The sequence below is a fragment of the Lissotriton helveticus genome, chromosome 3_1 (genome assembly GCF_964261635.1).
Source record: "Lissotriton helveticus chromosome 3_1, aLisHel1.1, whole genome shotgun sequence".
Lineage (NCBI taxonomy): Eukaryota > Metazoa > Chordata > Amphibia > Caudata > Salamandridae > Lissotriton > Lissotriton helveticus.
In genome coordinates this window covers 689,104,119-689,119,851 of record NC_136061.1, presented here as the reverse complement: position 1 = coordinate 689,119,851, position 15,733 = coordinate 689,104,119, and the positions used below count along the sequence as shown (strand labels likewise).

At 43.5% G+C, this 15,733-nt stretch overlaps 1 protein-coding gene across 2 annotated transcripts in view; it reads left to right on the top strand.

Annotated features, from left to right (window-relative positions):
* The window catches only part of VPS13C (vacuolar protein sorting 13 homolog C), a 2,773,485-nt gene that overhangs the window by 386,248 nt on the left and 2,371,504 nt on the right, over window positions 1-15,733 (top strand). For both annotated transcript variants that reach the window (XM_078680824.1, XM_078680823.1), the window contains exon 11: window positions 11,679-11,806. In XM_078680824.1, the coding sequence (XP_078536950.1) occupies window positions 11,679-11,806 (128 nt within the window). The remainder of the gene's footprint in view (window positions 1-11,678; window positions 11,807-15,733) is intronic.

Genomic DNA, 15,733 nt, shown 5'->3' with positions numbered 1-15,733 from the left:
CCTTAATAGGTTTAGTGCAATCCTCAGATTATACATAACGCACTTTAAGGGATGTATCCCAAAGTAGTTGCTTAATTAAATACAACAAACTCTGGTCAACTCCTGAAGCATTAAACCCCATTGTTCCATCCTGTCAAAAAAATCAAAGGCACAGGAGAGGTCCATAAATGTCATATGGAGGGCATCTCTCCATACCTTGACATATTTGCCCCAGATAAAATGGAGATTAAGAGCTTGCTCTGTCGTTCCTAGATTAGGTCTAAATCCGTATAGGATTTTATTGAGAAAAAGGACTGTGTTCAACCCATTCCTCTAATTTCCCCAAAATAACCTTTCCCAAAATCTTAGTGGCACTTTCAATTGGCACAATTAGTCTGTAGCAGGCAGGCAGGTTCCTATTACCCTTTTTAAAGATTGGGATTATAGTAGCCTCTCTCCAAGGCTCCATTAGGGTGCCTTTTACAGCAGCCCTCAAAACATTTGTTAAAAGAGGGGCCCAAAGATCGATGTTATGCTTAAAAAGATCAATTGGAACTCCCGTCGGGACAAGAGCCTTGTTGTCAGCTGCAGACTGAATAGCTCCAATAACAGCAGGGAGACTTATAAGTTCAACCAACCAGTCTTCTTCAATAGGTACGGAATCAAGCCTAATATCCTTGTCGCAGCCCAAAGATCTTGCACAGGATTAAAAATTGTTGAAAAATGAAATTTCCAATTCTGTTCCAGCATGTGATACTCTATACCATTTGGGGATTTTTCTGTAAACCTGGGCCTATTTACAACCTCCCAGAATAACCCAGCATTGGATGCTTTTCCTAGATCCTCCCAGGCTGTGAGTCTAAGCTCCTGCCTTCTTTGTTCAAGAGTTTGCTTATAATTTATCCTGGCTGCTCTTATCTTCTCTATGATCTGTGGGGCTTCTTAATAGCATTTTTAATGCTTTAAGTGCTGCAGTACGGTTGGGACTAAACCAAGAATTGGGCAAGCACTCTTTGGATGGTTTATTGTTAGACAACTCAGCGGCTACACATTTAACAAGTTTTTGTAAAACCGTGCACATTCATTGTTGGAGAAACATCCGGGGAAAGACAACAAAAAATGTTGTCCTATGTCTTGATAATCAGATTGCTTAAGAACATATCAAGATTGATGTTCCTTCAATTTATTTAAGCTCCTTTATTTGTTGAGTAATTTACCTGTAACTTATTGGAAACGCCCTCTTCTCCTTGAGAGCCCTTGTTCAAACATGTAGAGATAGGATTGTTTTCACTAAAGGTAGGAAGAGAAACCTCATATTCCAAGGGATAGTGAACCAAGGCAGCAGTTAAAATGATAAAATCTACAGTACTCCCTCAACCTCTGCCTATCAACATTGGATGGCTTATGTTGTCGTTAGGGCAACAATCAGAGGCAAAGATTAAATTCTGAGATAAAATTATTTGACTTAGTCACCATATGCGGAGTGTATAAATTATTAATATCACCCCCTAAAGGTTTGAAAACCCGGAAATACGATTCGACATTTAGTATTATTTAAATCTCCTACCAAGATAACTGAACAATCGTCCTTATTTTGTCTAACCCTAAAATCTGACAACAGCTTCCCCAGATCTTGAACAATCTATAACGGTTTTGCAGAGAAAACATTAAAATTAATAACAACCACATTTAGCAGATGTTTCACCCATAAATGTACAACTTGGTAGTATGGACCCGACACTATTAGAGTTACCCTCAGATTCTTAATGGAATATGAAATAAAAATGGCCAAACCTCCCTTCCCATTCCCCGCAGTTGAGGGAATCCCTTGTGAGCTTCATGTTTTATAGCCATTTATACTTATGGGATCAATAGCCCACGTTTCTTGACAGCATTCAACATCCTAATTGTGCAGATAGGTCAACCAGTCTTCATTATTTGCTTTGTCCCTAAAACCTGCAATGTTCCAAGATACAAAAATGGAAACCCTGCCCTCTATTAGTGTTAGGCTTTGGACTACTTACATTTCATATCTTGGGGACTGAAGGAGAAAGGTTATTTATCACACCCTGGTGGCTAATTTCTTGCACTCTTCTTGCCAGGGTTGGATGTCAATACTTTTCTGTAAGCCCTGAGAGCAATTCAAATCGGTTAGGATGAATACAATTATCCAAACCGGGCTGGGGGTAGTAAGGGTTATGTATATGCTTATAATGCCTATAGGCGCCTTGGTTGAGCGTGGGTGAATAAAAGAATCCCAATGGGGTAACTCTTAATTTACTGTATGCTAGGTTGCCAGATGGTAGACGGGACAATAAAAAACGTACCCACCTGGGATCTCTAAAAGTTTGAGCTATGCAATTTCCTTTATCAGATTTTACTGTGGGGCCAACGCATTTAACTCTATGGGCCATTTTAATTTGCACAATACCAAAAGGGTTGCAAGCTGCGTTAATCCTGCACCAATGACCAGCTTTATTAATAAGACTATCACAAGACTCCTGAGTTCCTTCGACTAAAGGAGGGACTCCCATTATAATCTTTATCAGCCCAATCTGCTACTGCGTTACCCCATGACACAAATCTTGTCCCTTTGTATGTGTTGCATATATCACACCTGCCAATGCCTGTGGTAACGTGTGCGCCTCTATTAGAGCCTATAAGAGATTCATATGCATAACAGGGCTTCAGTCTGATTAGAGGAAAGCTCTCCTACTCCATCTCATAATGCTGAAATGTACAGTGGTAGTCACATAAGCTGAATCTGAATAAAACGTGATGAATGTTCCTTCTCTTTGCTTCAGAGCTGCTATCATGGCTATTAATTTGCTGTTGTGCTTTAACTACTGCTCCACCTGTGTGTCTTACTCCTGTATCCTGGTCAATAGTAGAAGAACCATCAGCAAAATGGACAAATCTATCTGCTATAGCATCCTCTATTGCTGGACTAGATGAGTGTCGCAGGTTTCACTGAATGACACTTCACAACCTTCAATAATAGTAGTGACAGTATCACCTCATGTCATGACACTCTGTGTAGTCATTGTAGTCTTAGCCTTTTGAATGATAATAAACAATGCAAGCTCTTCATAGAGCATTAAAGGTGCCCCCATTACAGTAGGGGTGCACTTCTGCACTGCAAAGGCTGCAGCAGCGAGAGCTTGCTCGCAAGGATAATGTCGTGAAGAGTTGTGACGCAGTGGCCAGGGCAGCTGACTCCGGAGCGCGGGGTTCCTGTTCGGTACCGGCGGCAGATTAGCCCAGCACCATGCAACTTTGGGCAATAGCTCGCTTAATCTTCTCGACGGCCCCCAGCGCCTTTAGACCCTTAGGAGTGATTAGTTTGCGCTTTACAAATTCCGGGTTTATAATGGCCTCTCATCACTGAGTCCGACAGTCCGGTGAAATATGCAATGGGTTTGTGTCCTAAAGGATATTTCTGCATAAGGGCAGCTGTCATCGATTGACCATTGCAATGGCAGAAAAAATAAAACTCCTTGGTATAATCAGGAGTTCCCAAAACTGGAGCATTTGTAATTTCAGTCTTCAATTTCTGGAAAGTCCCCCTCATTTCTGGTGTCCATATTATCTTGCAAAACATGTGTTCATCAACATACATACTTTCACAAAGCGCACTACTCTAAGACATCTAGGATTCTTTTGCAACTTGTCTATTTGAACTAAACACTGTGAAAAAACGTATTAAAACATAATCCAGTGCATTTAATCATTCATTTATGCATAACACTTGTATAATCTTACAACACAATACATGAATTGTCAGATGTTACATCAGCTCTTTCCACCATGTGTATATATACATGATTCCTGATAACAAGAAAAAACATCCTTCTAAGCTTCTTGAGCTTCCCAATGCATTTCGGTCTTACAAAAGCCCTTCGTCAGGGTAACTGAAAAATACCGAAGTGTTGTACTTTTAACATACACCTACAAGAACAGATACAAAATGCTGAGTAAATAAACCATAAATACATGAAAAACATCTATTATCCATTCATCTGCAAACAAGGCCATGAGTGATGTGGGTTTTTTAAGCATGCCTCAAAGCTCCGTGTTACCCTCATGGTCACTGTACAAATCCAGAAATAACCGGTTAACAATCCGTTTCCCCACATACCGAGAAATGCATGGCGTAAGACTTCCTACTTGCAACAATGACAGCCGTTGTATCTGTTAACCTCCTCACAATGTTCCCACGATTCTAAGTGAAAGAAATACCATACAATTTTCATGGCTCTTCAACCGGAAAAAGTACTGCTCATAGAATACCCAAGCGCAAACGAGCACTTAATGAGCAAACAAACGTGCTCTGCAAAGTCTGTGTGTGTTAGTCTTCCCGTTTCATTACCTGTTTTTTCGAACTCCGATATTAATAGTGTGGTGACGTGTGTGTATACTCAAAAGTATGGAAAGACTCAAAAGAGAAAAGAGACTCTCGTGTGGGCCAGTCCGCCCGTCGACCCCAGTGCGGACTCCTTAGGGCCTTTCCAGGCTTGAGGAGGAGGGCTATGCAGCCCCTTTCCCCATAAATAATTTCACAGCTGCAATTAAAGGAAGGAATTCCATCTAACCTCATGGGGCTTCTAATGGCTATGGGAGGGGGGCCGCACAGCTCCCCTCCCCTTAAAAGTAGTTTTGGCCTCTGGGATGTGCTCGAAGGCTCAGGAACAGGGGCAAGCATGCCCCTCCCCTTTACAAACACAGCCCCTGGGGTAGGCTCCCCGGGGCTTATAATAAATAAATGCGCCCCAGTAAACATTTTGTTGTGTTTTTTGATCCCATGAGACTCTTGCGGGATTGCATCTTTTTGGGCCATTTCTTTTTCTTTTTTTTGTCCTGGATGGGGCTGGAGGGGGCGGGACTAGGTGATCAGGGTTTCCCTATATTTTTTTATTTTCTAACTTCAGGACAGTGGACTAAGTCCCCCGAGTCCTGTAATAGCTACCAGCAACATTTTCCTCATGTTGTGGCAGCCAGTGAGAACGCTCAATCTTGCGGGAGTCTGAGACCTGCAGAACAGCCACGGCCCGTGGATGGAGTTCGGTGAGGCAGGGAAATTCGTTTTATTTATTAAATTGTTTACTTACCTGCAATTATCCATATTCCGTTGTTTACCATCCCCCCTGCCCCTCCCCCGCACTGCCTCCCTGCCCCACCGAACTCCATCCACGGGCCGTGGCTGCTGCAGAAGCCAGATGACCCAATGGAAATAAAGCTCCCTGGCCAATCTGAATGCTCTATATTTTCAATTGGCGCTCCTGCAAGAGTCTCTGAGACTCTTGTGAGCACAACCGTCCAAATATCTATATTTAGTTGGCCCTCAATATCTCAAATGCTATTGAACGCATTCACAGTAAGTCATGAAAGCACAGTCTGCATACCAAGATCTAGCTTACTGCTGAATGTGCTGTAATTCAGTTGAGCAGTTTTTGATGTAACCTTCTCTAAAGAAGTCTTTGGATAATGCATGGAGAGTTAGCATTTTTGGACCCCCCCCCTTTTTCCTGCCCCTCCTTGACCAATCACCCTAACATTTTTCAGGAAGGATCGGAGATATTTTAGCTTTTTGGGAGGGAAGTTTTGGAAAGATTCGTCAAACTGGGTCAAAGTTATTAGCAACCCCAAAAACGCTCAGTCCATGGAATAGCAGACCTAACTACAACTATCTAGTTGTAGCCACGATAAGGTAGTATGTATCAATGCATATACGAATGTGTGCAGAGTGTAATATTCTATTTATTAACATTGTTGAGAGTGGGGAGGTACCATAATTTACTTGAAAAAATGCTTATGACCTTACTAGTAAAGTACTGTGTACTGTCACTGTTGAGATCATTTATGCCATTTTTAGGTCGAAGCTACCGTCTCACTGCGAAGCAGTGGGTGGGCGGAGCCGAGATTTTATGACTTCTACAGTGGGGCTTTAACCCGCCTCTCTCTTCCATTGGCTAGCTGTGTAAATGGAGTCTAGCCATTGGAGGAGATGTGTGTCACTCGGGTCTGGAGTAGATTCGTGGGCGTTTCTTGCTTTTTTTAAGCCCCGCCCCTTTTTGTTCGTCATTCGGAGGTGGGCGTTTACTGGTTTTTTTTTTCACTGATGTTTTTCGTCATTGCTAACGTCTCTGTTGCCGGGATGGATGTAGTGTTGCCGCTCCCGGTCCCCTCTGAAGACCCCCGTGTGCCGGTCCTGCGTGGTTGTATCCTGCCCACCTCCCACTGTCCGTGTCTTTGTTCTCACCCCCATCCCGCTGTCCGTGTCTTTGTTCCTGCCCCCCCTCCCGCTGTCCGTGTCTCCGTTCACGCGCCGATGCCAGATGCTCTAACGCGGCCCTTCTCTCATTTCTAACTGCGGTGGTAACAAGTGCGCCACGGGCCGCCAAGCTTGTTAATAGTTGTTGATACTTTTGACCAACGTAAATGTTATTGTTTAAATCTGAAAATTACGGAGCAGGTGATGGATTAAGAGGCAAATGCTGTAAATCCGTAGCTATGCAGAAATGATCATAGCTGCAGAATTGCGTAACTCCATTGAACCAGCTTGTCATCTAAAATGCCGTTGAGCACGGTGGTGATTTACGAAAAACAGGAATTATCATGGAAGTGGTATGATCGGCACTAAAACCAAAACTCTCCGTAAATGTGTTCCAATAGAGCGAAATTAGTCCAGCTAATGTGAAATAAGGGGTGTTCGGCAACCCAGTCCAGAAGAAAAGAATCCTTAACCGCATGCGCGCTAGCGGTTTTCCCGCTGCGATTTTAAAAAACCCGCGTTACATGACAAGCTCAGCTCGTCATCAGTGTAGCGCAGGTTACGCTCATGACGAGCTGAGCTCGCCATGAGCGCCGAAGGGGTTAAATGAAAAGTTCTATCGCTTGGAGAATCTTTGAGTTGGCTGAGATCTCAAAACTGCTGAAAAAAGAGGAACTCCGGCGCAGCCGTCCAATTCGGCACAATCAGGCATACCGTTATGGATACAGACAGGAGTATGACGCCATCTACGCTCTCTGTTCAGGGGCTGGAGACGGGGCTGCGGAGCAAGGTGCAGAAAGCGCTCAAAAATGCATAACAATGGAGTGAAGTAATAAGATGGCTTTAGAGCCAGGGCTGGCGAGGGCTAAAACAAAGGTCGTGCTCGTGACATCTGCCTCCCTCTGACTGATTCCTGCATGTCGCCAAATGCTCGTTTTGTTGTGTTTTCTTTCTTAAAGCTATTGCTCGCCTGTACTTCCTGCGGGTTGGGAGGGCCTCTTTCTAACCTCGCAGAAAATGGGAAATTACCGTCCAAGCTTAGTGACAGATAATGCAGCTAACAGATATTGGTCAGGACAAACGGTTCAATAAACAAGTTAGTCTTTTTTTGTGTTACCTCCAGGAGCCGTGCTGCCAGAGTCGCCCGGAAACAACTATTGCCTGCCTCTCAAATGCCCCTCATTGTCAAATATGCGGTTTATAAAACTGTGAGTTTGAACCCGGAAGGATTTGCCTCGTTTTAAAACAGGCTCACATTGTTATCACTATAGGGGCGGCAAATTATTTCTCCACATATTCCGTACTTCGGGTTTGATTCGACTTTAGCTGACGGAACTCTGGGGAGTTTGAACACAAACATTGAGCGGCATTGAAGCGACGAGCATGATTCTTCTAAATGCTCATTCATGGCGCGTTCAAGGTGCCCTGCGTGTGAATGATGGAAACCGCATTGGAAACAATTGCCCTCCTGGTGCTCTGCTGGTCATCCGGCCCAAGGGCAGAGACGACAATCTCTATGTGGGCAGGGATTTAGGAACGGGGTGAAAGCTCGCGCATATCAACTGTTTAGGATTCCTTGTCGCAGCAAGTGAACAAGATGCCATGTCACCAGGCTTCGCGATCAGGCGTTCCCATCGCAGGGGATAGTATGCCTAAGGGTGGGCGAGGCACGGAAGGTTCCAGCCAGGCTTCAGCCAGATGTCTGACGCTCGCTCAACCTCGAATCCAAAATGAATGGAGATGTCACGTGGCTTTTGACTACCATCCATCATGCTCTGACCTCATGCACCAGTAATTGAAGAGAGAGTATTAACCTTTTATGTAAAAGACGAGAGAGAAGCTGAAAAAGAAACACAGGTCTAGTTGCTGAATTGCACAATGTGAACCCAGTAAACCTGGTATCAATCCTAGCTACCACATTCACCAAATTGTGTAATCCCAGGTAACTATCAGCCTTGTGTTTGATTTAATAGACTAAAATGTTGCAATGAGTATATTAAGAATCTGGGCCACATTCAGGGTGCACATGACAACAGACTTGCCTTTTAGTTCACTAATGGCAATCCTGCTAGGGAGCGGGAGGTCATTAAAGTTTCTAAGTATACAACTATCACTTTTAATTAAAAAAATATCATTGCGGTGATTCAGGGCCAGATGTGTTAACTTTAGTAATTGTGATTTCCAAATTGTGTTTTTTACCAAATTCCAATTGGGAAATCCCAATTCCTAATGTATGAAAGTTTTAAATTTAAATTAGTGATTCCTAGTGGGTTGTACATTAACCTACCGCATAAATAATAATGAGGTAGGCCACAGTTTGGGACCCACTAGGAATGATAGCCATCACAGAGAAGGTGGACTGCTGGGACGAACAGACCACCATGTCTGGTTGCTTTTAAATGAAGCATTGTTAGGTCTCGGACTGCGTAGACTGCGCTTGCGCTGTCTCGCTCCGAGACTTTATGGTTTCTAGAGTGGGTCTTGAACCCGCCCCTCTTCTCCATTGGCTGGCTACCTAAACGGAGGCCAGCTATTGGAGGAGAGGGGCGTCACTCCTTTTAAGCCCCGTCTTTTTTCAGATTCGAGGGTGTGTTTTTTCGCTTCTTTCTATCCTCTTCCCATTGGCTGGAATTTTACATTCCAGCCAATGGGAAGAGGAGACGATGAAAAAAAATGCCCCCCCAGTCCGAAAATGTCGGGGCTTTTCAGAGAGCCATTTCTGCTGGACCGCCGCCGGAAAAAATAGAGAAGCTGCAGAGTCCTCCGCCCCAGACGGTGAGTGCTTGCTTTTCTTGCCTCTCTTCCATGATTGTGCCCGTTTTCTTGCCTCTTCTTGCCTCTGTTCCTTTGCTGTGATTGTTTTTCTGGCGTCTGTTCCCTCGTTGTGCTGCTTTTCTGCCCCCCCCGTTCCCTCGTTGTGCTTGCTTTCCTGCCCCCCCGTTCCCTCGTTGTGCTTGCTTTTCTGCCCCCTGTTCCCTCGTTGTGCTTGCTTTTCTGCCCCCCTGTTCCCTCGTTGTGCTTGCTTTTCTGCCCCCCCTGTTCCTTCGTTGTGCTTGCTTTTCTGCCCACCCCATGTTCCCTCATTGTGCTTGCTTTTCTACCACCCCCCCTGTTCCCTCGTTGTGCTTGCTTTTCTGCCTCCCACATTCCCTCGGCGTGTGGCTGACCTAGACTGAGGGATGTCTGTGTGTGGGTGTGCGGCTCTGTGTGTGTGTGACTCTGTGTGTGTGTGTGTGTGTGACTCTGTGTGTGTGTGTGTGTGTGTGTGTGTGTGTGTGACTCTGTGTGTGTGTGTGAGACTGTGTGTGTGTGTGTGTGTGTGGCTCTGTGTGTGTTGGGCTCTGTGTGTGTGTGTTGGGCTCTGTGTGTGTGTGTTGGGCTCTGTGTGTATGTGTTGGGCTCTGTGTGTGTGTGTTGGGCTCTGTGTGTGTGTGTTGGGCTCTGTGTGTGTGTGTTGGGCTCTGTGTGCGTGTGTTGGGCTCTGTGTGCGTGTGTTGGGCTCTGTGTGCGTGTGTTGGGCTCTGTGTGCGTGTGTTGGGCTCTGTGTGCGTGTGTTGGGCTCTGTGTGCGTGTGTTGGGCTCTGTGTGCGTGTGTTGGGCTCTGTGTGCGTGTGTTGGGCTCTGTGTGCGTGTGTTGGGCTCTGTGTGCGTGTGTTGGGCTCTGTGTGCGTGTGTTGGGCTCTGTGTGCGTGTTGGACTCTGTGTGTGTGTGTTGGACTCTGTGTGTGTGTGTGTGTGTTGGACTCTGTGTGTGTGTGTGTGTGTTGGACTCTGTGTGTGTGTGTGTTGGACTCTGTGTGTGTGTGTGTGGGGCTCTGTGTGTGTGGGGCTGTGTCTGTGTGTGTGGCTCTGTCTGTAGGTGTGTGTGGCTCTGTCTGTCTGTGTGTGTGTGGCTCTGTCTGTCTGTGTGTGTGTGGCTCGGTCTGTCTGTGTGTGTGTGGCTCGGTCTGTCTCTGTGTGTGTGACTCTGTCTGAGTGTGTGTGTGGCTCTGTCTGAGTGTGTGTGGCTCTGTGTGGGTAGCTTTTTTTGTAGGTGGCTCTGTGTGTGGGTGGCTCTGACTGTGTGCTGTGTAGGTGGCTCTGTGTGTGGGTGGCTCTGTGTGTGTGTGTGTGGGTGGCTCTGTCAGGGTGGCTCTGTGTGTGTGTGGGGGTGGCTCTGTCAGGGTGGCTCTGTGTGTGTGTGTGGGGGTGGCTCTGTCTTGGTGGCTCTGTGTGTGTGTGTGTGTGGGTGGCTCTATGTGAATGACTCTGTGTGGGTGGCTCTGTATGTGTGTGTGGTGGCTTTGTGTGTGTGGCTCTGTGTGTGGGTGCAAATGCAATAGGTCTCGCATTTGCGAGAGATTAAGCTATTGGCATTGTAAATGACGATGCCATTTATTTATATGTTTTAAAAACAAAAACATAAATAAAAATAATGTCATGAGAAATGCCAATAGCTCTAACTTTAACAATGCTGAGACCATTGCATTGTAAATGCTGGTTAAAGTCATCTGTTACCTTAAGGGTGTGGTCATCAACCTTGCATTTGGTATGCAAGTTATGGTTTGCATGGCAGGTGTGCAAGCTATGACTTGTCGAGCTAACAACAAGGGCTGAATTTCCAGGGGCATTTCTAGTTTTATTGTGCATTCATAGCTTTTTGGCTGCACTTTAACCGTGAGGTTTTTTTTCTCGAGGAAAACACTGTGAGCCTGTGTGTGTGTGTGTGTGTGTGTCTGTGTGTAGATTTATATATATCTACACACACGGACCCACACCTTGCCAATGAAATTAATGTGCAATTGTAATAGTAAGCACAAATTCACAAGCATATTGGTCAAATTCCATTTTATTACCACAATATATTCAAACTGATTTGTGATAACAATGTTTATTGCCTCACAGATCCAATTTTTCTATCTGTTTACAATCAAAAATGGGCCATACCCTGGAGGTCTATTTGCTGTGATTCTATCCACTGCATGCGTTTAAACCCTTGTGCTCCAGATATGGTAATATAACTTTGTTTAAAACTTTTGCACTTGATGACACAACAGCATGACATAAACCGTATGTGCAGATTCATAGAGAGTAGCATGCTGTTGATTACCATAGTTGAGGGAGGGCAGGGGCTTTACGACCCTCTCAAGGATTCGCCTCTTCTAAAGCATGGCCCCTATGCACACAAGAATGCGGAAAAACACACACATATTCCATTAGAAATTAATGTTTGAAAAACCTATAGTCAAACAAAAGAGATTGCCCCTTGGGAGGTTTCTTTAACAAAAACCCACAAACAGTAGTGATAGCATACAATGTGATAAGCTATGCACAAATATTAATAATTAAAAAAGTCATTGTTATTTATATCAATCTGGTATTACAATAGCGCACCTTAACTTACATTACCAAACGCTGAAATCGTATATGTATATTCTTTGTTCACTAGTTTTTCAGCCAGTATCTGCCTCTGCACAGCTCTACATCAACCCACATGCGGAAACTGAGCTAAAGACCCCGAAATTGGACTGCAAAATGGAAGTGCAGAATATTGCAATTGAATTAACCAAACCTCAGGTAAGTGAAAACGACCGTATATTCTTTGCTAGGCATTTTATTTTTCTTGTCTGTCATATGTGAACTATCAGCTCTGACTCTGTTCTTTATACCCATCTTCGTCTAAATTATCTTCTTCATTTGATTGCGCACATTATGAGCAGAATAGCCTTTGGTATTGTCGTCTCCTCTCTACCTTGATAGGTAACTACCATTAGTGTTTAGTTTTTTAGATCAATGCGAGACTGGTTATTAGTTCATAAATGTTTAGCACTATCTTGTTTCGAGGGACCTGCTCCTTTCAAGGCTTCTTGGTCAAGTCATGCCACCCACAGTGAAGGCGTACTTTTTTTCCTCCCTGTCTGTGGAACCCAGTCACAGCTGGACCCAGAATTTCACAGAAGAAAGTAAGACCTCTTGAACCTTGGCAATGTTGTCCTATTTACGATTAATACAATGTAAGTATTTTCTGAAAGAAGAAGGCAAACAGTTTCAGGGGCCCCATGTAAAATTTATTTCTAATTAGAAGTATTACCCATAATCCCCAACAGTGATACCAATGGACAGCTGTGTCCCTCAGTGTGTCATGGCCGGACTGGGAACAGCAATCAGCCCTGACAGGTTGCTGCTCGATCAGCCCTGGGCGGGGAGAAAGGGGGGCAGGGGGAGGGATTTGGATGCAAGAAACATCGCTCCCTCTTTTCTTACAAGGGGTCGATATTGCACTGCTGCAAGACATGCCTTCCTGTAAGAAAAGTAGCCCCCGTGGCCACAAAACCAGCCCCTACCCCTGTAGCCCACAGGGGAAATGCCAGGTGCCCTCTACGGCCAGTCTGGCCCTGTGTGTTGTCAGTTCTGAAGTACTACTCATCACACCCACCCCAGGTGTCTGGCTTTAGAAAACAAAACGCTAACATTGTAATACCCATGATGAATTTAAGGCAAACTAGTTTACTGATCAAAATTTGGGGTACTGTGGAGGAACAGTCAGCTCCCATGCGTATACAAACTTTTCCCTATTATCTACTACTGAGAACAGATCCTGATCTTTGATGCTGCCTTCTACAGTGATATGGGTCCTTGCTTGCATTGCCCTGTAATAAACTGCAAATGCCGAGGAAGCACCTATTTCACAACGGACCACAGAATATTCTGATAGTTTTCTGCAAGCCATCAATTGCCTTAAATTATTTCCTAAGTTCAGACCAATCATGGGGGCAGTGGGCAAGCTAATTATTTTCATTGTCTCTTTTGACAGATTGTTTGCTAAGGATTGTTTCAAACCAGATTCATACAGTGTTTTAATCAGATTTGTATGGAAAGCAATGCACAATAAGCCCCCTCTCTGTCCCTCAGAATGCATTACTGACTGAGATACAAAATTACATCAGTTACAGTCAGCCAAGATTATGAATAAAGGCCATCAGATAGCACTGGCAATGAAAGTCAGCAATAAAGAGGTTAGCAATATTGCCCATCAAGAAGAGCATTAGCCACCTTGACTAAATGGTGACTAAGATAACCAGCAAGCATTCAATGGATAAGGAATATATGTCCCAGACCTTATCAGATTAGATTGACCTGAAGTTCATCCTCTCCGCCCTTATACATTCCTTGAGACATTACCTCAACTCCCTTCTTTATTAATTTATTCTTGTAATGTCTCATTTTCCTTCAAGCCAGTACCCATGCAGCAGTTGCATGCACATTCATATGCTTTCTCCTCCCCGCCAAGCACATTTTCACATGCTATTCATTCCCAACAGACATATCTTCCCAGTCTCCATCTTCAGTTACAGAAGCTCCACACAGACACACCAGCCACCACCCACGCCACTACGGGGTCATCCACTCCATCCTCACACTCCTGTACCCCTGTGCATGCACATTCCCCAACATACTTACAATTAGGCAGCAACGGATAAACATCATATTGCCTTAGTAATCGCACTATGTATGTTATAGGTGCTCTTCCCAAGTCTGCTGCCAGTGTATTCAACAGGTAGTCATTCAAATATGAATACCTAAAATACATTAGATTGGGAGAGGCATTTAAATGCCAATGAAGCTCTCCCAATAATTGTGAGCTTAAGGTCCCATGTGAAAGTAGATCCATGATTACTGCAATATTCAATTCACACAAGTTCTTCATTGATAAAACTTTATTTAAGCATCTTTTCTAAGTAAAATCATGTTATACATCGGATGCCAACGTGTTTCATTTCTTTGCCAGAATTTCTTTAAGGCTGTAAAATTACATTGATATTATATTATAACCATCCAATAGTGAAACACACAGACCACACAACACAATGTTTCATTCTTTCATATGATCCTCTAAAACTCATAGTTACAGAATCTAGCTCTATTTGTAATAAAACATTATTTATACTGTTCCAAAGGATTTTTTTTAAAATATCAGCATGTGCACCTGACTGTCATTTTAGAGCACATTCAAGTATGTAATCTAATGATATAGGTATAGTCACTTATATTAATGCAAGTGCAAAAAGATAAACAATAAAATTAGGCAGAGGATAGGTTCATAAAAATGTAATGACCAACTTTATTATTAGATTATGAATGCTTATAATTCGTAGCCCTGAAAACATCTAAAATCATCACTCATTTGAACCTACACAAGTGTTGTTTTTTGTTTGATTGCAAAGAGAGTTAGATAGTTCTTATATAAAGTAATTTTTATATCCAGTCTTCCTAAGTAGGACAATCAAAAAGAACCTCGTGGGTTTACAATTACTGGACTATTTTGTCACTTTTATGAGTGATTTGGATCTGGCCACCAACTTTTCCAAATCTCATACCATGGTAGTGAGCTCCATATCTATAAAATTAAGTTATCTTACTGCTCTCAAGGAAACCCTTGGAAAATATGAATGCCCTTAATTATATGTGCGTCTTTTTTGACAGCCTGAATTCTTTTTTCTCACTAATTTCCCCTAAAGAGCATTTATTGAATAGGACAGTTGCTCCGTTTTCGATTTTAGCTCTAGATTGGGCCAGTGGCCACTTAAAGCCTTTATGAAAATATACATGGCCAAATGTATGTCGGCTGTCTCTTATGGAAGTGACATCCCGGTGTTCTCAGAGCTGTCGAAAATTCACACAGAGTTAAACTGTTTCATGAGACGTTTGCTATCTCTTCCCCAGAGTACCCCTTCTTTTATTCTCCGTGGGGAATTAGGGAAGGGATACAATTCAGACGAAAAGGCCCTTCATCCATTGTTGTGGTGGATTACAGTTTGGGTCCGAAGGAAGCAGCTTTTAATCAGAGGAATTTCACTCCCTACGGTCGTCCGGATTATTTTTTTTTCATCCGGAGCGTATAATTAAAGGCAACCTAGGGTGGATATTATAATTTCTTGACCCTCTTACAAGCGCAGAGGGAATACTGTGAGCTTCCGAATTTCCGAAACCACCAGTTCGTTTCTAGGTCTAACGAAAACTGTGCTGATCTCGCAACCCTATTTAATATCTGTCGCCAATGCTAATCGGCATTTCCTTCTAACTAGATTTAGGCAGAACATATTCCATTTATTGCTAATAGGTCCCAAAGGATGGTCGCCAGTGAAAATTCTGGACCGGTGTGCCTGCGATGGCACTTCCCAAAAAGACTCAATGCATTTTATTATGTTTTGTGGTTACTACAAGTACTTTGCAAATCTAATTTTCTACACTCTGTTGAATAGTTTGAATTGTAGGCTGATTAGACTCGCTCTTTGATATCAGCAAATGTTAGGCAATGAACTCACCTATTTTACAGAAACGTGTTATTTGAAATTATGAACTGTTCTTATGAACTGTTTTTATGAATTGATAGCTCTTAAAGGTTTGTCGCAAGTGAAGGCCCTGGCCATGTGTAATTGCGATGCCACCATTTACCAAGATACTGTGCGCTTTTATAAGGTCTGTGAATAATATAAGCACCTT